The sequence below is a fragment of the Cygnus olor genome, chromosome 1 (genome assembly GCF_009769625.2).
Source record: "Cygnus olor isolate bCygOlo1 chromosome 1, bCygOlo1.pri.v2, whole genome shotgun sequence".
NCBI lineage: Eukaryota > Metazoa > Chordata > Aves > Anseriformes > Anatidae > Cygnus > Cygnus olor.
In genome coordinates, this window is record NC_049169.1 from 39,579,081 (window position 1) to 39,603,275 (window position 24,195).

At 36.4% G+C, this 24,195-nt stretch overlaps 1 protein-coding gene across 1 annotated transcript in view; it reads left to right on the plus strand.

Moving 5' to 3' along the window:
* The window catches only part of TRHDE (thyrotropin releasing hormone degrading enzyme), a 204,650-nt gene that overhangs the window by 176,703 nt on the left and 3,752 nt on the right, over positions 1 to 24,195 (plus strand). Inside the window, 6 exon segments of the mRNA XM_040553451.1 lie at positions 2,086 to 2,233; positions 4,250 to 4,347; positions 4,880 to 4,987; positions 18,869 to 19,036; positions 19,650 to 19,790; positions 24,072 to 24,153. Coding sequence (XP_040409385.1) covers positions 2,086 to 2,233; positions 4,250 to 4,347; positions 4,880 to 4,987; positions 18,869 to 19,036; positions 19,650 to 19,790; positions 24,072 to 24,153 — 745 coding nt within the window.

Consider the following 24,195-nt stretch of genomic DNA (forward strand, 5'->3'; position numbering starts at 1 on the left):
ATCTGGTTGTTTTGCAGTGATGATTCCTCTTATGTGCTTAGTATAGAGACACTTAATTTAAACATGATCCTAAATGTCCATTAGCACAGCTACAATAAACATTCATCTGTTTATTCCTTAAGCAGCATGTTTCCTAGAGCCGTTCCTCTTGTTCCTCGCTCCACACTTTGTCATGGTAATCAAATTATCAATAGCTATAATAACAAAACCCATAATTACGTATATGCAACTTTAAGCTAGTTCACCTATTTGCGAACTTTCTTTCCAAGGTATTTCAATCTGCAGTCGATCCAGCTTGCTTCTGGCTCCATTGACTATAGTTATACAAAGTAATAAGACCTAGGACTCACCTTGATGATATTCTGCTGCTTCAGAAATAACAAAGGCCTATAAAAATGAAATAATTCCTCTCACTTTCTCTGACTTCACATGCATTGAACTCTGTCCACTACCCACTCTGAGAGCTCCATTCTTATTTCACATCTGTTCAGTTCCTGAGTGACTCGGTGAACTCCCCAAGTGATCTTGTTTTTCCTGCTTGAGTCTGTGCTGTAACTGGAGCTGAGAACAGCCTTGCTGACAAAACGAGGACAAAGATGACATGAAGCATACCAGAGAGTGGGTCATCACGAGGACAGGGGATAGATCATTTTGAAAACTTATAGATGAACTCACATCTTTCCCAAGAATTCAAAGGGAAAAGGACATAATCCTTCCGAGAGAGTAAGAATCACAATGACTTGCATGGATGTGGTGCAATTTGTAAGGAAACTGTGGATTTGAACCACACCAAAAAGAGCAGTCAATTTCAAAGATTTTAGCTTGGTAGTTCTTTTATGCTGTTACAGCAGAGGTAAGGATTTATCTAAACATGTATGTATTGGTTCATTTCTATAATAATCTGTAATTTTCTTTGTTTGCTGTACTAAACATTCAAAGTATGCACCCTTTTCCCTAGGCAGTGATAGAAATTAAGGGGACCATTGGTAACAAACAAGGACAACAATAGTCTGTGAAGATCTTTCATATTGTAGCCTATGTTAATTTGAAGCTGGTGGAATCCAACTTCCTGATTTTAAGTGTTTAATGAAACAAAATCATTATCTTCTGTCTAGGCAGGTAGAAAACTCCTGTGGGATTTAAACACATGTATCAGGAGAAGAATAGATCTGTGTGTTTCTAGCAAGTTCACACCCACAGGGTTACACTTTGTTTCTGCAATCTGTATAGTTAAGAAAAAATGCTGTTTTGAAAAAGAAAATGAGTGCAAATCCTAAAACTTGATGTTTCCAGTACTTAGTTCTAACAAGCAGCTTCCAAATGCTTGTGTCTGTATTGCACTTTACTTGTAAAGCTATTCATTTTAAAAACCTTCTTGAAACCCTGCTGAACTCTTTTTCCTTGCAGGGAGAGGTCTTTTCTTCCAGTAAAAGAATAGGACAAAATTCTAGCATATTGATTTATAAACATTTAGAAAAACATAGCTTATATGGAAAGTGCTGAAACATTCTTAACCAAAATAATGTCATTGGATAGTATTTCAGTTTAATAAAGTAAATTATTCCAAAATGGCTAGAAGACAAGGCAGCTATGAAGGAGAGAGAAAGGAGAAGGGAAGAAAACTCTGAAGCTAAAAGATGCTTTTTCACTATTAGATCTTCCCAGTTGCCTGTGGCCAGTTGAAATGTTCTCTGAAACAAAATACCTCAGGTCGTTGATTTTATGCAGATTGCTTTCTATCTTATATATTAGCAAAACAACACCTTCATTTTTTTTTCAATATACAGTCAGTTACTTCATTATTCATATATTTTATTGCTACTAGAATCTATATAAATTAGGGATACTTTGTCTAGTTTTCTTTCATGTGTGTTCATGCCTTCCTTCATCCAGTAGGTATGCTCACACGAGAGACTGTGTTGCTGTTTTTTATAAGATTGACTTTTATGTCATTATGGTGTGATGAGTTCATCATGTTTTTCTGCCTTTTAATTTCATTTGAAAAAAAAAAAAAAGGAAGTCATTTTTGCCTTATCATGTATCTCCTGCAAAATCAATTTAATACTAACTTCGTTTATTGTGCAGAGCTGGTTATTTGCCTCAGAATATTCCTTTGGAGATTATCAGATACCTTTCAGAGGAGAAGGATTTTCTGCCTTGGCATGCTGCCAGCCGAGCTCTTTATCCTCTAGATAAATTACTGGACCGCACAGAAAGCTACAACATCTTCAATGTAAGAGATATACAGTCTCTCTCCCTCTACCTCTCCCACTCCCTTTCCCTCTTTCTCTCCATGTCCCCTTCTTTCTCTCTCTCCTTCCCTTTGCCTACCCCCTTTTATTGCCAACAGTTGGACTATTCCCCAGTTAGATACTGCAAGTGACCTAGTGTTACTATCTTTCTTCCTAATTGTTCTTTATTTAAACAGCAATTGTCAAGCTTTGGTTCATTTGCATTTGAACAGTGATAACTGTTTTTTGAGACCTATGTGAGTACTGGAAGGAAAGGTAATTATTCCTTCTGTAAAATATTACAACAAATAAAGTATTTCAATAAAGTATTTGACTTAAAAGAGCCAAAGTAATCTATTTACAGATTATCTCTTTTGAGGAACCACGCAGCTATATTTAGATTGATGCCCAAGCTCAGCAAGGACACCAAATGCAGGCACAACTTAACAGGATGCACGTAACTGAAGTAAAGATTTGTAGTCATTATTTCATCCAAAGAGCCATGGTGAATTCAATGCAGTCACCTTAATTAACAAGTTTAGATCACCATTGAATCAGAAGCCCATTCATAATTGGGTCCAAAGGGACAGCAGTAGCAACTAGAAGTAGTTAATTAAGATAGACATGACAAACATTTTAACATTTTACCTGGAAAAAAAATCTGGCTATGCTGAAGCATGTTTAATGAAGTACACAGGATATGACTGCAGTCAGTGACAATTATAAACTCTTTTTGTTTGTTTGTTTGTTTGTTTGTTTTGTTTTAACTCACAGTGTAGCTTATGTATTCTACATATTTTGAATAGCCAGCATACAGTAATTCTGTGTAATTTGGTAAAGACATTCAAAAGAAGGAACTCTCTAAAGCCAGAAATGTTTAGATGTGCTTTTTTTGTTCTTGAACATGTGTTTGTTTGTGTGTGTGTGTCCAGACACACGCTCAGAAAGCAGGAAGCTAGAGGTGACTGGGTGTATGTATATACGTATAAATGATGTTGAAACAATTTGTGGTTTTAGTCTGTGTTAACAGACTGTGCACAGAAAAATTCTTAGCAGACTGCCATTGCTATTTCACTTTTAAACATGTCTGTGTAAGGAAAAGACAATTTTAATAAATAAAAACAGTAAAATTCACAGCTGGGTTGTGTTTTATCGCTCCTGATGAGAGCTTTGAAAGCAGGGGTGATAGCAGAGGAAATAAAAAGTCTTTTTAGTCACAGAATAACATATCTGCTAGAGAAAGCTGCAGTATGAATCTCCTTTTGTCCTAACATCATATATACATACCCATGCATCCATAATAATAAAATAGATGCTATTCTATGCAGTTCTTTATATTTCAGTTCTCTTTTTCAAATTGGTGAATTCCACTGGCAGAACATTATGCTGAATACAATGACAGTTGTTTTCTTCACAACTGGTCAGGATATGGAAATATGTCTCCCATGTAAAAAGTAAAAGTAAGCTAAAATACATCTTGTGCTGGCTTTTTTATTTAAGCACACCAAGAACCTGAACTTAAAATATAGTGTTATTAAATGTACAAAGCTCATTTGCAGCCACATTGTTGAGTATTCTGAAGTCAATTGACTGTATCTGTATAACATTTTTGCCCTGGTTATGGCTATTAAAACAATTTTCTTTTAAAAATGAACATGCACGATGTAGCCAAGATTAGCCATTGAGCTGTTGACAGTCTTGCAACTTTCCAACCATGTACTGTAAGTTCAAAATAGCATATTAGAAACTCTTTTTAAATTGCAAGGTTTTATAAAAATAAATCAGCTAATATGAGGCATCTGATCAAGTAGCTGTTCTGCAAATTACGTCTGAATGTAGCAATGAACAGAGATTATATGTGGACATGTTACTTTGCTAATTGCAAATCAGAATCTTTGTAAGTGAGACATCATTTAGGGATAAAAAAGAGAGGCAAAACCTCAATAGGCAATAGTATTTTAAGTTTGAACCAAAAATCAAAAATAAATGTTAACACTGAATATTCTTTTCTCCCTCAGGAGTATATTTTAAGACAAGTTGCATCAATGTATCTCAAGCTTGGATGGCCAACGAATAATTTAAACAAATCACTTGTTCAAGCATCCTACCAACATGAGTACTGTTATATTTGTCTTTCCTTCCTTCCTTCCTATGCAAGATATGGTTGTAATAATGCACTCTCCTAAAATCTGGTGTGATCTTCAGCATGTCATACTTTCCTGGCTCTCTCTTCCTTCTGGTTTTCCTTTTTGGGTTAGAGGGAGAGCAGCAAGATACTATGAGATGAATTATGTCTTCCTGAGTTTAAAGTTCATGATTTGCTATGCCTTAAATTAATATCAGTCTGCACTGGATATTTAAGAAATTGGACTCTTGACCACAGAGGTCTGGAAGACTGAATAAGTGTAAATAAAGGCTGGGTTTGGTCCATGGCTTTTCTTTAGCTGTTGCAGCAGCTGTAGGCATGTAGTGGACACTGAGATTTGCATAGCTGGATTATCTTTGATATGTTACCCAAATATCAGCTGCTGCCATTGTTACAAGAAATGCATTTTTGTAAATATTCTAACATATTTATTAATGGGGTCTTATTTTTATATATATATTTTTTTTTCTTTTTCTTTTTTTTTTTCTTTTAATTTGGGCAGAGAGTTGCGTCGGGAAGTCATCATGTTGGCCTGCAGCTTCGGTAACAAACATTGTCACCAGCAGGCTGCAACGTTAATCTCTGATTGGATTTCTAGCAATAGAAACAGGTAAGTAGAACAGAAAAGTGCATTTCCCCTTCCTCCTACTCAGAGGCAATACAGCTGGCATCCTCATCTTTTTGTGACCCCCCACAGTGCCCAACTCCACAGTGTGGTATAGGGGAAAGATGTCACCACTTGTTATTTAAAAATGGCTGTGGGGCTTCAGAATGAAGGATTTGACTTTGAATGTATGAATGGGTGGAGGGGACAACAACGTAGCCTCTGCTCACTCCTGATAACTTGCTGTCGAATGATGATATGCTAGAGGGCAAGAAGATGGGTTTTAAGGAGGAGTTTAAAGGAAGAAAGATGAAAGTACATAGCATCAGCAGACAAATACCTAACCTGCATCTTGGCCAGAGAGCAGAAGGTGCTAAGTGATAGAAAAAGTGAGAAAGGTTACAGGAAGAATGACTGAGGAGCAAGAAAGGAGATGGAACAATATATTTTAGGGAAATATTATGTAGGTCTTACAAGTGAAGACTTGGAAGTTAAGTGTGGTTCAGGAATACATGGAAATGCTCATGTAAGGTTTCACAGAGGGGGGTGAAAATGCAGATGTGTCAAGCATTAGCAGTAATGTACTGGTCTGACAGCAAATTTTAAAGTTAGGCTGTCCTGATACGGGGTTACTCAGATGTGGAAAGGGAACACAGGCCATCGACAGTGTATGAAATTTATCTTTTAAATGCAAGCAACTAGGAAATGTTAAATTATTGAAGATAAGGGTATTGATATAGTAATCAATAGGCAGTGAGATAAGTACGGCCTACAGGTTAAGACCATGACTTCTTGAGAAAGAATGATGGATTTTTTCATGATGTGGAGTATGGGTGTGGTAGTATTTGTGTAAAAACATCACATGATATTTTGATTTAAGGAAAATATTTGACTTTCATGTAACAGAGGAAAAGAGAAGAGGAAAATTCTGTTCTTTTTCAGTCCCAGTCTCATATTAGCTCTGCAAAAGAATCACATCTCTATAGACATAGACACGCAGCATTTATCAAAGACATCTTGGCCAATCAGATGTTTATTTCCAATTAAAATATGTCTGTCTGTCTGTCTTCATAATCTTTGAAAATCCTTTACAGCTATACCCAGTTACATAAGTACCTGAGTATTTTTTTTAAAAACCACCCGTGAACTGAACGTGGCTGGAAATTGCATTCGTATATGACTTTGAAACTTCTGAAAAAATTTTGAAAATATGACTATGTACCTTTAAACAGGGTGTGTGGGGGTTAGGATTTTCCAGTGTACATGTACATGAGTTCTAATAGTCAGCAGCAACAATCAGCATAAAACTATTCAAAGAGGAAATTACAGAGAAAGAATTATTGGGAACAATCTGAAAAAGTAATTTGCTTAGATATTCATTTGCAAAATTAGTTAATCAAGCCTAGCACCACCTATTAGCATGCACAGCAGTAGATTATTCAGTGTTAAAAAGCTGTCACCCTGCAAAGCTTTCTCCTACCCTGTATCTACATCCCTTCCAACAGGATTGAAGAAGGAGGCATAAGGGGAAAAAAAAAAAAAAAAAAAAAAAAGAAAGCTTATTGCTTTACTAACAATAGCAAGAGAGGAAAGGAATAAATTTAAGGAGCCATCTGAAGATTCATCTTAGCTTTTCTATGGGGCCATTCTTGGGAGCACAAGATTGTGGCTGCCAGCATATGACGAGTATTATGATAAAAGCATCACAGCAGGGCAGAGGAAGAGAATAGCTACTAACTTAAAGCAGTACATTTCTCCAAAGAAACAGCACAGTTTTGAAAAATAGCTGCAACAAATAATGTAATTACAGAATATGGATTGACAGTCAGCTGATAAATAGGGGTACTACTTGCAAAGAAGACAGAAACATGTTTTTATTTATTTATTTAGATTATAGGATTTGTTCTGATCCCCACCCAAGAATTTACCAGTTGCTATTCTCACAGCAGTTTCACATACTGAATATAACTAACAAACGAGTAGACTCATTTCATATCTAGTTATATTCAAAAGACATTGCAAAGGCTAGTAGTAGCAGCAGCTTAGCAGACATAAAATCAGCCTATATTTTACAGTGAAAACATTTGTAGGGATCTGTTAGTGCTCTCTCACATGTCAGATTCCTGCTGCAACTGAGGTACCACATATCACCTTTGCTCACTTTAAATTGACCTGAAAAATCGGGGTCTGTTATTCCTGCTTCTCCACCAAGCAAATGATGATGATTACACAATAAGGATTGAATTACATGATGTTTGAGTCATGCCTTTATCTCCTTTAGCACTTCAGAGACAATAGCTAGCTGAAGTACAAAGGGCAACCAGATAACAAGATACATGCAGAGAGCACATCCAAAGGTGCCATTTTGTCTTCTTTTGGATCACTAAAATATTTTACTCAGTTTGATGGCCCTAACAGCTTCTTGGGAATTCACTGCAAACAGCCACCTCAGAATCTGCAGGAATCCCTCAGAGCTTGTTTCCTCACGAAGAAGGGTAAACTTGTTCTGCTTATTTTTCCCCTTTGGCAGTGCCTGGTGAGAAAAACAGACAGGTACAGAAAATACTTGTATCCCTGCCTATCCTATTGATAAGGAGTGGGAACTTTATCAAGTAAAGTTGTATCTGCTGAAAACTACCCTAAAAGTTCTTGTAGATGCCCTTCTGAAACAGAAAAAGGATATTGACAGACGAGCCGCCAAGCATGAAGTTAGAGTTCCAGAGATCGTGGAGATCTTCAAGGAAAGAGTGTCTCTACCTGTGTGGTTCTGTTTCTTCTTGAAATCTCTGAGATTTGCAGTGTTTGTGAACGGCTGTCCTTATGTTCCTCCTGTGAATTAAGTAGTACTGTCTCCAGCAAGAAATGTTGGAGAGGTTTTGTGTAAAAGGGAAGCTAGAGGTATTTTTAATGCCATGATACTTTTTTATACAGGCATAACTTGAGTTTGGTTATGAAAACAAAAGTAAAGGCTAATTTGCAACCTTTCCACCCATTTCCTCCCCAAAAAACTTATTCTGGGAAGTAAGGTGTTTCATACAATGAAATAATTCACAACCAGTGCATGTTGGAGGGATCACAAATTCTAAAAAGCAGTAGATCCCAATAAATGAGACTAGAGAATTAGGCTTGTGTCCCAAGATCCTAATCAATACAAAATTAGGGTAGTGTTAAATTAATACCACATAAATGCACAGGCTGTAAATCTTGTAAAGGTCGTTGACTCTCTGGCAGTTACTGCCGTCAAACTTTGAGCATACCTAGTTAATAATGCTGTAGAAATGCTAAAATCCATACCTTTTGACATATTTTTGATCTGTAGCTTTTTAGAAGTTCTTTTGAAATTGTTCTCTATTTCACTTGCAGCATTTAATTATGGATAGAGGGTTAGGTAATAAACAAATAAAGTAATGTCTAACTCTGTTTTACCAGCATATGTCTACAGTTGCTGTGGTTCCTAGTAATTATATTTAGTCTAGTAGGTCCAGAAATTAATTACCATCTACTCTTCACTGTAGGGTATTGAAATAATCATAATAATCAGTTATGGTTTGTACTTTGTAATTACATGTTCTTTACCGTGCAAATAATTTACCACTGTTCATGAAGTAAAATAGTGGTCATCTATAGCACAAAGCCAGAGGTCCTCTTTGTGTTTCCAGCACTACTTGGAAAAAAGCCATTAGATTTCCAACTGTAGCACTTCAGATTTTCTTAAGGAATTAGTAAGGAAAAAATGATCTGCAACATTAGCCTCCATGAAGTGGAAGTTGACTGAGAGACATGAAGGCTTGAATTTCTAGAGAGTTAGGTGTTGCAATGCCTCGTTTTCAGATGCCTGGCTCACTGGGCAGAATCAGATGCTTGGAGTTACACTTCCTACAAGGAAATATGGGAGCCTCTAAATGAGCTTGGAGGCAGCCGGCATGCGGAGTAAAGAGCCTCTTAATATGGCACTGTGGAGAGGGAGTGAGCCCTCTTAGGGTCCAGCACTAATATGTAGATTGCTATCATAGAGCTAGGGATCCTTAAAAAATACGCCTTCAAAAATGTCACTAAAGCAGGAAAAGGTCTGCTCCCTCGCTTTTCAAACAGGAGATGCTCTTTGACCCCCTTTTAAGCAGTTATTCTGTGATTAGGTTGTAACTGAGACTGCTGTAGAGCCTCAGTGTAATACTTCAGCCTCAAGCCTGCCACATGCAGACCACTCTCATCACCCCTCTCTGAGGTGTCTGGGACTGGCTTAAGATGCTGCAACATACTGCCCTCCTCTAGTTGAAGTTCTGCCACTGAGATTTATCTCATTAATGAGAAATAATTCTGCTCTTCAGCCTAAAGATGAGAGCATTCATCTGAGAGAGGGAGGCTTGAGCACCTGAAATATCAGGATTACTTGTTACATAAAGGGTTTTAGGTGGTATTGCTAAATACACGCAGGATAAACATTATGATTAAACAAGGAATGTAACTCTAAAAAAACTTGGCTCTACAAGGAGCAAACTGAACACATAACATCACCTAAGTAGCTCTAAGAGGACAAGATGTCTGTTTGCATCAGTGTAGGAACTGATATGATATTTTAATCCTTACTGTTGTTAAAAAAGATTTGATTATTTCTTTCAGCTGAAAATCTGAGATCATAATCAAAGTATTGGTTAATTCTTTTTAGTCGCTGAATTTAAATCATTTTGCTCTTTTAAAATGGCTGGTGGCTCTGAAACAATTTGCTTGAAAGTCTGCATTGTTTTCTGACTTGATATGAAGGCAATTTTTTTTTCTCTGCTAACTTGGGACATACGCCATTCCTGTACTGAAGCAATGAAAACTCTTGAAGCTTCCATGTGCATGTTTAGAAGAATACAAGCCTAGCAGAAAACATACAAGCACAGTGAAATTTCACTCATAGTTTGAGAACGTAAGGTTACTGGAATTCAGTCAACAGCAGAAGGCTATACAAGAGAAGCTACTGTTGGCTGAAAATTGAGATGTTTGCTTCTACCTTCATTTAACAGGGCTCATCCCTGTGAAGCTCTTTCATGTGTGAAGAAATAAATTATTCACACTCTTTAGGTATAACAGTATTGTGGTTCAGCCTAAAAAATTAGCAAAATTACCATACAATGCCTGCCTGAGCTTGAGACTCATCCTTGTTAACCCCTTTAACCTTCACTGCATATCTATTCTGAAAGAAAAACACATTTCTAAGAGGATTAGCATTTTCAGACTTTCTGCCTTGGCTAGACAGAGTAAATGCGTATTTCTGAGGTTCGGGAAGGAGAGCTGCAATCTGTAAACTCCTGGCAGGAGGTATCATAACAATGGTTAACATGCTAATACTCAGCATGATGGCTCAAAGCATAACATATCCACAGACACAAGCATGTTTTTGCAAACCTCTCTGTGGGTTGCAGGCATGATTTTCTTCCAGCTGCTGTTACCATCCATCAGCTACAGGTTGCCACAAACACGTTTCTGCTGGCAAAACGGACTGTGGATGTATGCTCGCTTGAGGCAACGTTAGACAGGTTAGCGTGAATACGTGAACATGTGAGAAAGCTGCTTTGAACCGAGATGGCTGATTTTGCCTTCAGCAGATAAAGGCATCCTTGTATTCTTGTTCTGTTCGTAGTGCTGTGGTGATGCTATTCTTTTGCTAATGGGGAGCAATGAGCAGTGGGAGATGATAGTATTGCTTCAGATTGAATTACATAGTGGTGTTTCTCTAAGACAGTACTGAAGCCATTGGAAGGCCCCTTGTTATTCAGAACCACTTTGGTTTGCTCATATTTTTTCTTTATAAATGTAACCATTGCTGTTTATTGGTTGCTGTCTTTTAAATAGAAACAAATTATCTTAATTAAATAATTGCATCTCAATCCCTAAATACCCCTATAAAACTTCTAGTAAATGCACTTGATTGATATGGACTTCATGTCACCTCAGGGCAATTTTAGGTTAAATGCTTTTTTAAAAATTATTTTTACTATTATTCTTCTGTCACAAGCACTTTGATCAGTTGTTTACTTAGAATACTGCCTTGCAGATATCATCAATGGGAAGTTCCAATATCTTACTCCACCAAACTTGCATAAATCAAAGGTTGCATTCTGATGTCTCCTATACAGTTGATAACTATCTGCTAATCCTTAATCAAGAGAGCTATGCTTACTGTATTATTCCATAAGCAGAGCTAATGTTCAATACTTAGCTTCTTTTTTAATACTTTTTTTTCCTTTCTTTTGCACTTCTGAGTGTACTTCCCCTCCCCCCTCCCCCTTTTTTTTCCCAATGAAAGCAATACTTAGATGAATAGATGATGTTTGCAGTGGAATGCAAACTGCTACGTTGAATTAGACTGAAGTCAGCATCTATTTGGTATCCCATGGGTCAACTAAAGGTTACATTCTTCTGTTTTCATGAATGAGGAGAAGGAGAGACAGCCAGAATATCCTGAATGCAAATCCAGATATTTCAAGTCTGTTCTGGTCTCTAGTCATCTGGTTTGTTCTGAGGACTTCTGAAGTGCTAAGTTGGAGTCAGAGATATGGAAGGAGAATATGCCATGAATTTTCCTGTTCTGTGAATTTCAAGTCAGAACACATCTGTGTGTCTTTTTGCACTACACATAAACCATTTTTTTTTACTAAAAAATAAATCATAGTCTTGGATGATTGCATCCTAGGACTCAATTATTTTATTTAATCTTTTTAACTGTAATTATGTGAATATGGGCTTTTCCAGTGATTCCCCATCTGCCAGTTCAAAGACTTATATTAAACACTGCTTTGGCTGTTAGGAACCCTAGTTAATTCTTTATCAGTTTTAAGAAAGGTGCAAGTAATGAAGTAAAATGGCTTCCCTCAGATAATTTGAACAAAGACAGAAGTAACCAACAAGCCTAATTTGAGAATGCTAAATCCCCATAATTGCTGTGCAGAATTTCTATTTACTCTGCAAGGGACAATGGATTCACGTTAATCCAGCTGCCTAAATTGGCAGTCTGCTTACTTGGATGGACCTTTAACTACTCAATGGAAATGCCACCAGGAAAAAACAAATTGCACTGCTGGAGCGGCTGTAACATTTCTATAAATGAAACTATCCATAGATCTGAGGGAGTGGTAAATAACACAAATTACAAGACATTAATTGAGATCAGTTTCCTTGAAGTTGGGCTTAAGTGATAGAAAATCAATTGTTTTTCCAAACAAAGCATTTTCTCTTCCCTTTTCCTCCTCTCTTGTTTCTCTCTCTAATGATTTGAGATACGTGATTTCGTTGCTTTGTTTCACATGTGTACATTAGTGCTACAGTCATGGAACAACTTGGAAGTGTACCTAAGTTTCACCACTTACATAAGGATTTGTGGGAATGTGGCCAACAAATTAATTACTTTTTGTTAGTTGCTTGGAAGAGAGACTAGCTTCTTTTTCACAGGTTTGATGCCCATGAGTTATTTTTGGATATTTTTAGCAGCATACATGAAAAAAAAAAAAGTTATTTATTTTTATTTTTTTCACACATGAATGTCTAATAAATGTAAAACAATAAAACGGATCCCTTCTTCTGTGTTCTCAACCCCTAGAAGTTTTAATTACTGAAAAATTCAGGCATAGCTGTTCATGCATTTTGAAAAATTTTTGGAGCTTTGCCAGCTAATGTCAGCCAATGTTGCTGAAGTGATTTAACTAATTAATAGCTTGTTACAACATATGAGTAGAATCTTGCACTCCAGTCAATAAAACTGTTTAAGGAGGAAGAAAGTAGTGTTGAATGCACAAGTTAATCAAGGAGTTAGTGCTTTGAAAGACCATCTGGGGAGTATGTCTGAAAAGAGGGAGGATTTTGTCTTGTGAAAGACAAAACCGGGCTTTTTAGGGCAGATGGTTCAGGTAGCATTTTTATCTTCTGACTTCTGTGTTCAATCACAGAAAAATTGCTATACATAGCAATTCTGGATTAGCGGTAACTAATTTGCAGTCTTTAGAAGTCAGATAGATTGTTTTCCAATTTTTCTGTTCAGGAATGACCTCTCCACAACTCTGCAAAACAGTTGAACAGAAAGGACTGTTTTTTTTTTTTCTTGCAAATAAATGTCCAGAAAAGGAAAAAAAAAAAAAAAAAAGACCTATCTACTCAGAGATTACTTAGAAAAGAGTGCATAACTCAGGCATACCTTGAATATGTAAGTAGTGTGTTAGCTGTGGGGTATCTTCTGTAGGAAGAGAAAGGACCAGTAGCAGTAACCATCACTTTAGGAATGATACAGTCTCTGCCTGCCTCAGTCAGACTCATGTGAGTCTGAAGCTCAGAAGCACAGAACTAGGAATGTGGAGAACTGGTGTCTATGCGTAGCTTTGCCACGTAACAGAATTGCAGAATTGAGAATGGTTCAGGTTGGTAGGGACCTCTGGAGGCCATCTGCTTAAGCAGGGCCTCCAAGGGCAGGTTGCCCAGGACCATGTCCAGGCAACTGTTGAGTGTCTCCAAGGAGGAAGACTCCACAGACTCTCTGGGCAACCTGTCCTAAACAAATTGGAATCCTCAGTTAATATCCCCTGTGTGACACACAGCTAATGTGTGATACACAGCTAAATATCAAGTCCATCTGTACTTCAGTTTTCAAGGGGTAATTCTGCCCTTGCTCTTCAAGCTAGATATGTGCTATGGTAGAGGACATTCCCCACAGTGGAGTAGGCAGCATGGCTCCTGGAGTTTGTAACAGTGAGTAAAAGTACAATCTTTGGGATTGCCCTCTCAGAAAATACAGTTTTTGTCATGCTGTTAGTTGTAACGGAATCTGTAATATATATCTGCAAACAAACTACCAATATTTAATTATTTCTTATCTTAGCATTGTAACCTATTAAACAAGACTATAAATATAGTCATCAAGAAAAATAGACCTAAGTTAAATGTCAAATAGTTGCAAAAATAAAGAATAATGTTTCTGATTAATTTTCTTTGTCAAATATTACCCTAAATGGTATTAAATTTTGTCACTTAATCAAAGAAGTCTAAACTGTGTGCTATTACATTTTTAAAAATTAGAACAGAGTTTGCCCAGAAGATAAATAATTATGGTTCAATTTTATAAATGTATCTCTGATTGTTAGAACATACTTAAATAGGAGCAAGTATGTACCAATTAATTATAACTTAGAAGATTATTCTTAGCTCATTGTAGAGCTTTATTATTCACTCTTGAAAAAAATCCCTGTAAAGACACAGCATGATTTTAATTAATTTTTTTTCTGTTTAATTTTTAACTTTTTTCCCAAAGTATTTAATTTTTAAACATGAGCTCTGCTAGCCACATATTTCATTCTCACCATCATATCTCTTAAGCAAGAAAAATAAAGTTAAATAAATTGGATCAGTATTCAAATAAAAGCCATTTAAAGTGATGCTTTCAAAAGTTAATCTTTATCTTTAGTCTTCTGAAGTATCCATCAATCATATTAGCTCTTTAAAAATGAGAGCAGCCTTGAAGGCCCAGATGAGGTTTAATATAAGAAGGGGATACGTTCTGCAGTGTTACTACTTAAGCAGAACTGAAACAATGGTTAATTTTATCCACTTGATTCAGTTAATACAGGGGGCTAATGTTCTATGTGTTGATCCAGTGCCATGGAACTGCAGTTTTGGAAAACCATTTTTCTTTAATCTATAAAATTTAAAAATTCTATAGACTGGTAAGATTTTACATGTTTAGATAACAATGAAATACTGGCACCTAATGATTGGAGAGGAGAGAGAGCAAAAATCTGTACAAATGGAGAAAATTCAATTAAAAGGGTCTCTGTTGAGGCAATAGTTAAAGAGAAATTACTTTTGGGATATTCACATTTTCATAAACAATTTTCATTTCCACGGAAGGGAACCCCCTGTCTATGGTTCTGATTACGAGCCTCTCACAGGAGTAATTTGTAGCTTTTCATAGCTGTAAGTTTCATCATTTCTAAAGCTACAGCTTTTAACATTAGTATTTGTTTGTGGGGGTTGATTTTTTTTCACACTATCTTAATGACAACTTATACAGAGACCTCAAACCTTCCCTGAAGCAACTGGAGCACTGTGAGTATGACGTGCAAATTTGATTGCAGTAGAGTTTTCTTAAACATGGTGACATCCAGGCTGTGGACATGGGATCAGTGCCATCACTTATTGTTAAGTCCTTCTTCCTTCTCAGAGCATTGAAATGATCCTGTGGGTCTAAAATCACTACTTAGGATATAAAAGAGAGTAGCTGGGAAAACCTGTGGAGTTGATATGTTTTGACGTAACTTTCAAAAATGTAAACCTCACCAGTGAGGAATGCCGACCTTTCTGGGGCTTAGCATCCACTGTGAGTTACCTCTGCTTCTGACTGGACCCAAACACAGAGTGACAGTCCTTCCAGCATACAGTTCCTTTTTACCTGAATTAATGGCAAAATCAACCTAAAAAGAAGTGCTTTTTCCAGGTGCCTTATAGTTCCTTAGAGAGTCAGTTGGCCAAGTTGCATCTCTTGCAGTAAATCAAAGACAACATTTCTGCTGTCAAAGCTCAGCAAGAACTACATGTGCTTCTAAAAAATGATTTAGTGTTTTTGTGTCAAGATATAGAGTGCTTTCTGTTATTGAAATAAAGCTTGACTGGCTTCAGTTCTTCATATTCAGATAACATGTGTTAAGACAGATTTGGGGCAGCCAGTCTGGTTCTATGGTCAGGAAGCATCCCCTACTCCGGTTCAGTTACCATTTGTTCTTTTGACACCTGTCAGTGTATTAAATCCCAAATTAAAAGAAAAAAAAAAAAAAAGAGACATTAGCTGGCAAGGAAGTTGTGCTTTACAAATAACCCAGTGAATCTGAAAATCACAACACAATCATAAATAATATCACTTTCGAGTTCTATTCAATGTATGTGTACATGGCTGTGTATTTATGTTACTGTAGCTGCTGACCCAAGGTTTTGACGGAGCTGCAGTTTTTAAGAAAACTTTAAGTCTCATCTCTAGTAATATAAGCCAACACAGTGGCAGCACCTAAATACCTACTGTATTAATTTTAGCATTTCTTGATTTCTTGTGTTAAAATATGTAGTCAATTTTCTATAATAGACTCTAGTATATGCACTTTCTTTTGCATTTGCTTTTTGAAAGATGGGCTTACTGATTGACTTTCAAGTTAGAAATATGAATTCCATTGGTGTGAAATAGAAATTCAGTACCTAACTCACATGGATAATTCTGTAAATGATAACCAAACTCACATTTTACTAATGATAACTCAGTTTGGGGGAATCAAAACTCAGCAGTATTGAAAGGCTTATGAAAGTGATAACTTGTCTTCTTCACTAGATATGTATGTCTAAACATACTCTTTTAATGGTTCTTGCCAACTTTCAGAATTGTCTGGTTTCCTTGGTCTTGGTGTAGCAGTTCTATAGGAACCACAGAAGCGATTGCTTAGATTCAATATAAGCCAAGGCTGACTGGTCCTGGATAAATTTGAGAAGAGTTACTAACTTTTTCCAGTGCAAGCTTTTTAGGTCATCAGAACTTGACCGACAAAAAAAATAAATAAATAAAAAAAGAAGATAGAAAGGAGCGTTCTTAAAAGAACTATGGAACTTGCATTTTTGGAGGTCCCAGCTAAGTCTTGGTGACACGTAGGAATTGCTTACAATATGTGGTCATAACCATAATAATGTTGATTTTGTGGGACAGCTGGGGATGGAGATGTTACCACACAGTGATTGGGTGGTGGGAGGAAACAATAAGATCTTGGACTATGTCAGGATCTGCACCATAGCAGTAATCCACCGTGGTTAGTTGCAGTTCATGGCAGAGGTGAGCCATTGTACCTCCAGTTTTGTTTTAGACGGCAATATTGCTGATGTGTGCTAAGCACAATTAGAAGTTTCATATTCCTAGTAGTTTTATAATGGATTACATTTCTCTTGCCTACCCCTTCAGTTTTTCTTTGGAGAGTTTGCTCCTTAGCAAGTGTCTGGATTTGTCTGCATCAAATGCAAAATAGCATTCAGCACTAGTCGAGTCAGCCCCGTGTGGCTTTATTAGCATGGGTCCATGCTAAAAATTTTACAGGAAGACACACAATCTTGTTCTGTGTCAGCTCACCATAAGCAGAATTTATGTGACTACCTGCATCTGGACCTGTAGATGTGCCCTCAGAGCTGATGACCACACTGATGGCCAAGAACATGAATAAAGCCTCAAACTTAGGCTTTACGTTTTTTTTTTTTGTTTTTTTTTTTTTTTTTTTTTTTTTTTTTTTTAGTAGTAACCTTATGTTACTACTTAGAAAAAGAATAGCAAAAAAGCAGCAGGCATTAATTGCCCAAAGGTCTTCAGCCAGGAGGAGGAGGGGTGCACTTCTTTCCTGTTTGCTTTGATTTAGCTACATATTCTTTATATTCTTTTCCTCAAGAAACATCACGGTTGTTGGGACTGGTTAACCCCTTAGAGGCAACAACAATTTTTATCCCTTCACAGTCATCAATATAGAGTTTCCTGCTTTGCTTCCTTCCTTCTGAAGTACTGAGGAGCAATCAAAATTTTGAAATGTTAAAAAACAATGCTGGTTTTATTTTCTAGGGGTTCAAATATGGCCAAAATGATCAGCTGAAACTTCTTTAAAAAAAACAAACCACCACTAAATAGGGCCTGGCAATAGAAAGTTTCAGTGGAAAGATTTTTTATTTTATTTTTTTCTAGAGGGGAAATAGATGGGGAGTAAAAGAACTTTGATTCTTGAGTGGTGTGATCTGGCCTCTGGTGTAAGACATTGGTGAAAGTCTTAAAATAGTAATGAAATCTTTTCTTTCTGTGCTGCATAAGATTTGATATCAAATTTTACCATAGAAATTTCATTCTCTGTCCCACTGTATTACTGCCCAGACACTGACAGCAGCTTTCTGTACTTCTAGAGTCTCTAAAGAGATTTTGCGTATGAAGTTCCAGAGGTGATTCAAGCCAGCTATTGGTAACCAGATAAGGGTATTTTGCTACAGTTTTTACCAGCAAAAAGAGAGGGCATTTTCCTTCAAATCAGAAGCATATTTCTCTGAGAAAGCTCTAGCTTTACTTGTAGGAATATCCTGCAGCTGGCAAATGCTTCAGCTTCTATGCTTGTATAGGAAACATAAGCAAGGTAGGAATTTGAAAGCCCAGCTGAGATCTTTTTAGAAGAAAACGTACAAATGCACATCCGATACTAGGTCTGAATTTGGCTTCAAGAAGCCGTTTCATTTAACTGTAGCCTGCATTTATAATACTTGAGTAGCTCATCGGTTCACAACTATCCTATAGCATGGCTGTTTTTGTATTACTATTGATAAGAAGAACAAATGAACAGATTTCTGTGTTTTCTTTGCTTCTGAAAACACCGTTTTTAAGTAGAGTTTTCTCCTTGTATGTTTCTGTATGAGTATGAAGCACTTTACGACACAAGCAAGGAGCAGTTTCTGGCTGATCAGCTCCCACTTTGAAACCTCAGTACTAAGGACAGGAAGAGGAGTTTTGGCGCAGAGCCCAGCAGCAGGCTGATAAGATCCCGAGCTAATTTGTAGAGCTTATGTTACCTGTCCTGCAGGTTATGTGGTACATTACATGTTGATGAACTGGACAACCATGATTTATATTCTTTTGACAAAATGATGGTTATGAAAGGAATGTCAAGCATGTGTTGCCTATTAGAAAATCCATCAGGACGTCTGGGAAGATTTTGGTGGAAGTAAAGAGATGTAAATGTAGTTTTCCAGAAAGTGATTACTGTTGCACTTTAATTTTGGAGTCTCCTAAAAGTAGTGATGTTCTTCCTTAGTTTCCAGTGTCAAGAAGCTGCTTATTTAACACAGTGCTATTACTGATTTCTTTTTTAGAATCCCACTTAATGTGAGAGACATTGTCTACTGTACAGGAGTTTCACTGATGGATGAAGACGTATGGGAGTTCATTTGGATGAAATTTCATTCTACCATAGCAGTGTCTGAGAAAAAAATATTATTAGAAGCCTTAACTTGCAGTGATGACAGAAATTTGCTCAATAGGTACAAAATATTATGTATCTGTATCTGACCGTTACTGATAATCATTTCAATATTTATGGATCATCACTTGAGCTTCGGTCTAAATGAAAAAAACTTGGCTTTTAAAGCACAGGCATCTATCCATGTAAACTGTCTCATGTTTTTGCATTATTACACATGAAAATTAAAACATATGTCATTTCACTTCCGAATTGTTCTAAATTCATAAGAGGTGTTTGAAATCTTATAATAATTGTTATGTTTTGTTGGCATACCCTTTACATAAATGTATTGACCAGTCTGATCTTATTGATTTCATAAAAATTTACATGGAAGGTTCCACTCAGCTTTTGCTGAAATCCTTTTCCATCCCTCCAGCTATGCTATCTTCTAAAGTACCAGCATTCAGTACCAAAACTAAAGTTTATTCTGATTCATAAATATGTCTGATCTTTGGAATTATAGAAATAAACCAAGAAACCTGGAGACTTAAACAAACTGGCAGGTTTTTTTGTTTGGTTGGTTGGTTGGTTTTTCTTTGTTTGTTTATTCTGAGAGTTTTTAGACATGCTGTTGTCAGAATATGCGTTGGCAGATCTAAATAGGATTTTTTTTTCCTTGTTATTCCTATTAGGCTTTTGAATTTGTCTCTCAACTCAGAAGTTGTCCTGGATCAGGATGCAATTGATGTGATAATCCATGTAGCTCGAAATCCACATGGAAGAGATCTTGCTTGGAAGTTTTTCAGAGAAAAATGGAAAATATTAAATGCCAGGTAAAGATAAAAAATTAAATTTATGTCTGTTTTCTTGTTTTGATGTAATTCATGTAAGTATTGTATATGTATTTATTCATGTAAGTTCCTGAATCTAACCCACTCTCTTTTTATTTGTAAATAGAAATATGTCTCTAAATATGAAATGTATACATAGGAGTCACAAATACATGTATTCATATATTATCATACATTCATGGAAACATTTCTCTCTTAGAGATCATCTGTATATATATACCTGTTACTGTATTGTATCTATGCTTATGATAATGAATTCTAGACGCATGTCAAGTGCTGCAGTTCTACCTTTACGTAGATAAAAAAGCAGTAGTTCCCAAAGGAATTGTGCTGATTTTAAGTGTGGTAGAAAAAAAACCATAATATATACATGTGTATATATATATATATATATATATATATTCAAGCACATTTATTCAACTGTGGAAAAACAAAAACAAACAAAAACAAACAAACCTCTTCTTGAAATATTTCTGCTTTCAAAAGGATTTCTGATGCTAATATCATGTCATCCCCTTTTCTTCTGGACTTTTATACAGAAAGTAGATGGCAGCCAAGTGCTGCCCAGTGCAGTTTGTTATGCACAGGATAGGAGCTAATTTTTTGTGTTCCTCCAGGAGTTTATACAGGCATTTATGCCTAAACAATTTAGGCATAAATTGTCAAAATTCATATTGTTGCAAACACATGTGCAGAAGTTGCATATGCAGAAGTGTCCTGCCTCAGCAAATATGTTCATCTGCCAACCTAGCTAACACCTGTGATTTTAAGCATGATCACAGTTAACCAGTGTAGGCAAATGGACGATATTTAGAAAATTATGCCAGATGCATTTTTTTTTTCGTATACGTGTTTTAATTTTAGATAGCTTAACTGCACTTAAAAGTAGAATTTTATTTATCTCATTTGGTATGCATCACCGTGTTATCTGACTTCACAGCAATCAGCAAGGCCTCATCGAAAAACCTGTCGTATTCTTTTTTTTTTTTTCTTAAATGAGAAAATAGCAAAGTCTACTGCCCAACATGGACTTTGTATTACATGCATTCAGTTTGATCTCCAAACACTAGTCAGGGTCATCAAAAGGATTGTAGTAGTTGACATACACCTTGTGCTTTTTTCTGAAAGGGACATCCAGTGGAGTTTCTGTCAATTGCCAAAGAATTCAATGCAGTGGAACAAAATACTTCATACAAGCATGTGTGATGCCTATTGAAAATAATTTAATTTTGTAATTACAGATTAAAACCTTTTAAGAGAGAATTGCAGAGGGTAGAATTGGTCTAACACCTTGTCCCTTAAAATATTCAGTGAAATACATGATTAAATGCAGAATTAGGCTTCTAATTTAAGCTTGACACACTGGTACTTTATTAAAATGCAAGCTTTGCTGCTGAATTATAGTTCAAGTATACTCTGTCCCAAGACATTTTTCTGGCATTATAATTCATCATTTAACTTTATTTAAAACTGTAATACTTTGTAATAAACATTAATTTAATAAGATGATATCTCTATGGTATTTTCCATTGAATTTATTATAAAAGATGTTGTCGTATCAGATAGTAATATGAAATAGCTGAGGGCGATTGAATTATGCTATAACACTATTTCCTCTAACTTTAAAACACTGCATATCAAACAGTTAGAATGACAACAAAATATTATTATCCCTTTATATTTTTACATTATACTTGTATACGCATTGCCCAGAAGATACCAATAATGATGGAAGTCTTAAAAAAAAGCTTATATCCCATTTACAAAGATTACATAGAAACTGAGGTGCCTTATAAGTCTTTTGTAAGAAGTTAGTGGGAGTAAGACTGCCAGGTTTTAAAAAAGTCTGAAAAATAAAATTGAAAGTTCTCTGCTTGAACTGTTAGTTGAGTGTGCAATACTTGGGCCTCTAAATTATTTTGATCGTGTGTGCACGTGTCTATGTGTGAAAATTTACTCTAACAGCTGCATGTATGAATTCCTCCATTCTCAAGTGCTGAATCATTTGTCATTTGGGGGGGAATTTGTCAATACGTGGGAAGTCATTTGCATCTGTCCAAAGTAAATGGAATATGCTGCCTTCCAAGTTCAGTTCACATAAGTACAAAGCTTGTACAAGTGTAAGGCATTGGAGGATCACTTCCCCACAAGTACAGGACAGCCCATGACTCTACAATGTTTCTAGGAAGTGTTTAAGGTTCTGCTTCTGGAGAGCCTTTGTCTTTTCTATGAAGTGTAGGAAGACTGATATTTGCAAGACAAAACACTTTCTCACATATTTATATCCATTTTTATGTTTCACCTGCAAAATACTATTTTAGGAGGTATCTTTACTAGACGTTTTGCCAGCAGAGGCTGTTTCAAAATTGCTATTAGTGGCTGACTTTTTACCAAATATGCATAATGGTCAGTAATCAGTGTAGGTCTTCACGAAGGCATAGTTTTCAATGGAAGGAATTTTGCTACTTGTTCACACTGTGGCTACAATGCAGACTGCAAGAAAAATAAAAACCTTGCAATGGTTTTTCATGAGGTTACTTCTGTAAAGTGGATTGGTAACCTTGTCAAAAGACCCCATCAAGAGCAGCTTCCAATTTTCCAAGCAGTCAATTATGAAGCTAAGCTGAGAATGTAATAATAAAGGGCTTTGTTAGAAAGCCTAAACGTGCTTAAAGGACCATGAAATCCATACTTCCCATAGGAGGCGTTTGCCTCTGGATGGCTCTATATGTCAGTGTGACTGAAGTTTTTGGAAAAAGACATGTACTTGCTGAAATATCCATGAATAATTCATGGATATTAGTGGTCAGGGAGTAGGATTTTTGGTCCCTATAGCAATAATTCCCTTCATACAAGCTCAAGGTACCAAGCAACACAACACACACCTTCCTTAAAACAGAAACTTCTCAAAAAACATAATTTCTCATTTCTTTCCACCTCTCTATTCCTCTCTCTGTGCCTGTCCCTCTCCCTTTCTCTTTCTCTCTCCCTTTTGGATGACTGTCAGGCTTACAGTACTTAGGTATTTAAGGGTAATTAATTTAGGGCTAATAGAAGCAGAACAGAAAGCTGTGTCTGTACTAGTTCATTTCACTTTGAATTTTGAATTCCTCCTCTCTATCAGTTTGTAAAAGCAGGGTATGAACTGAATTGTTCCCCCAGACAAACTTAATTGTAGTGAAGTCTATTAACATTACTTATGAATGTCTGACAAGCGAGCTGAATTCTTTAAAACAGTCCAGTTCAGATTAGCTAGGTATTGCTTTGGATGTATGTGCAGATAAGGATAACTATTTGTAAAGTGCCTCTTGCTATGCTGATGGCTAACTTGAAGACCTGCTTTCGGTTTCCAGTGGAATTGCATTCTCCATACTAGAAACATTTAAAAAAAACATCACCACAAGCTATTCCAACATGTGATGCAAAACTTCAGGCGTAGTCTGGTTCTTATCTTATCTTATCAGCGATATAGCTGCTTTGTCTGGGAGGGTCAAAAAAAAGCTTGTGGACAAGAAGGTGGAAGAGTAGTGTTTGAATGGCCAGTTTCAAACTACCTGCAGAACGTTATTGCTGATTGCCATTGAATATCCTACCCAACAACAACAAATTGGCTTTTAAATATTCTTTGCTCAAGCTTTTGAATTTTCATTGACAGGTTGGTTCTTTGAGCATGTTACATCATGGCTCTGGGAATTATTTTAGCACTGTTATTTTATATCAGCATTATTTTAATTATCAGGTACTGGAACAAGAGGATTTGACTCAGTTCACTTATCCAGAGGCTATTTGTAATGTAGATAAGGTGGATGAATGGAAAATGCAGGAAAAGCTGCAGCAATTCCAAAAGTGCATGGTAATGGTACAGCTCCTCCGAATATTTCTCCTTAGTTGCTGTTTCTCTCCTTCTATGGTGCCTGTATTTGAGCTTCTTGGTGTCATGATGTGGAAAGCTGTTTTGTTAAACATGGGATGTTCTTCCAGTTTGGTCCTCTCCTCCTTTGGAAATCTCATCTGTGACTGCAATTAAGCCCATTCTGCTTAGTAGTGTCTGACTAAAAGTTAACTACAAAGAGCTCAGCTTAGAAGGTCTCAGTCCAGGTTTTCGGCATGAAACACTGGAATGCCAATGTCTGATTCCAATGCTATACTCTTGGACCTCCAGAATTGTCCCACATCTTCCCTTGCTTACAAAAGACTACTTTTTCATTTTCAGCTGGCCTGGTTCTTGCACTAACTCTCTGAGTCTTCTTTTTGTCCTTACAGGTATGGAGAAGCATTATTTATGAATTCAAAGCTTATCAGTGGGGTCACAGAATTCCTTAATACTGAAGAAGAACTAAGAGAGGTAATTTTAAGTTACTTTCAGTATGTGAGGCTGTTTTTGTTG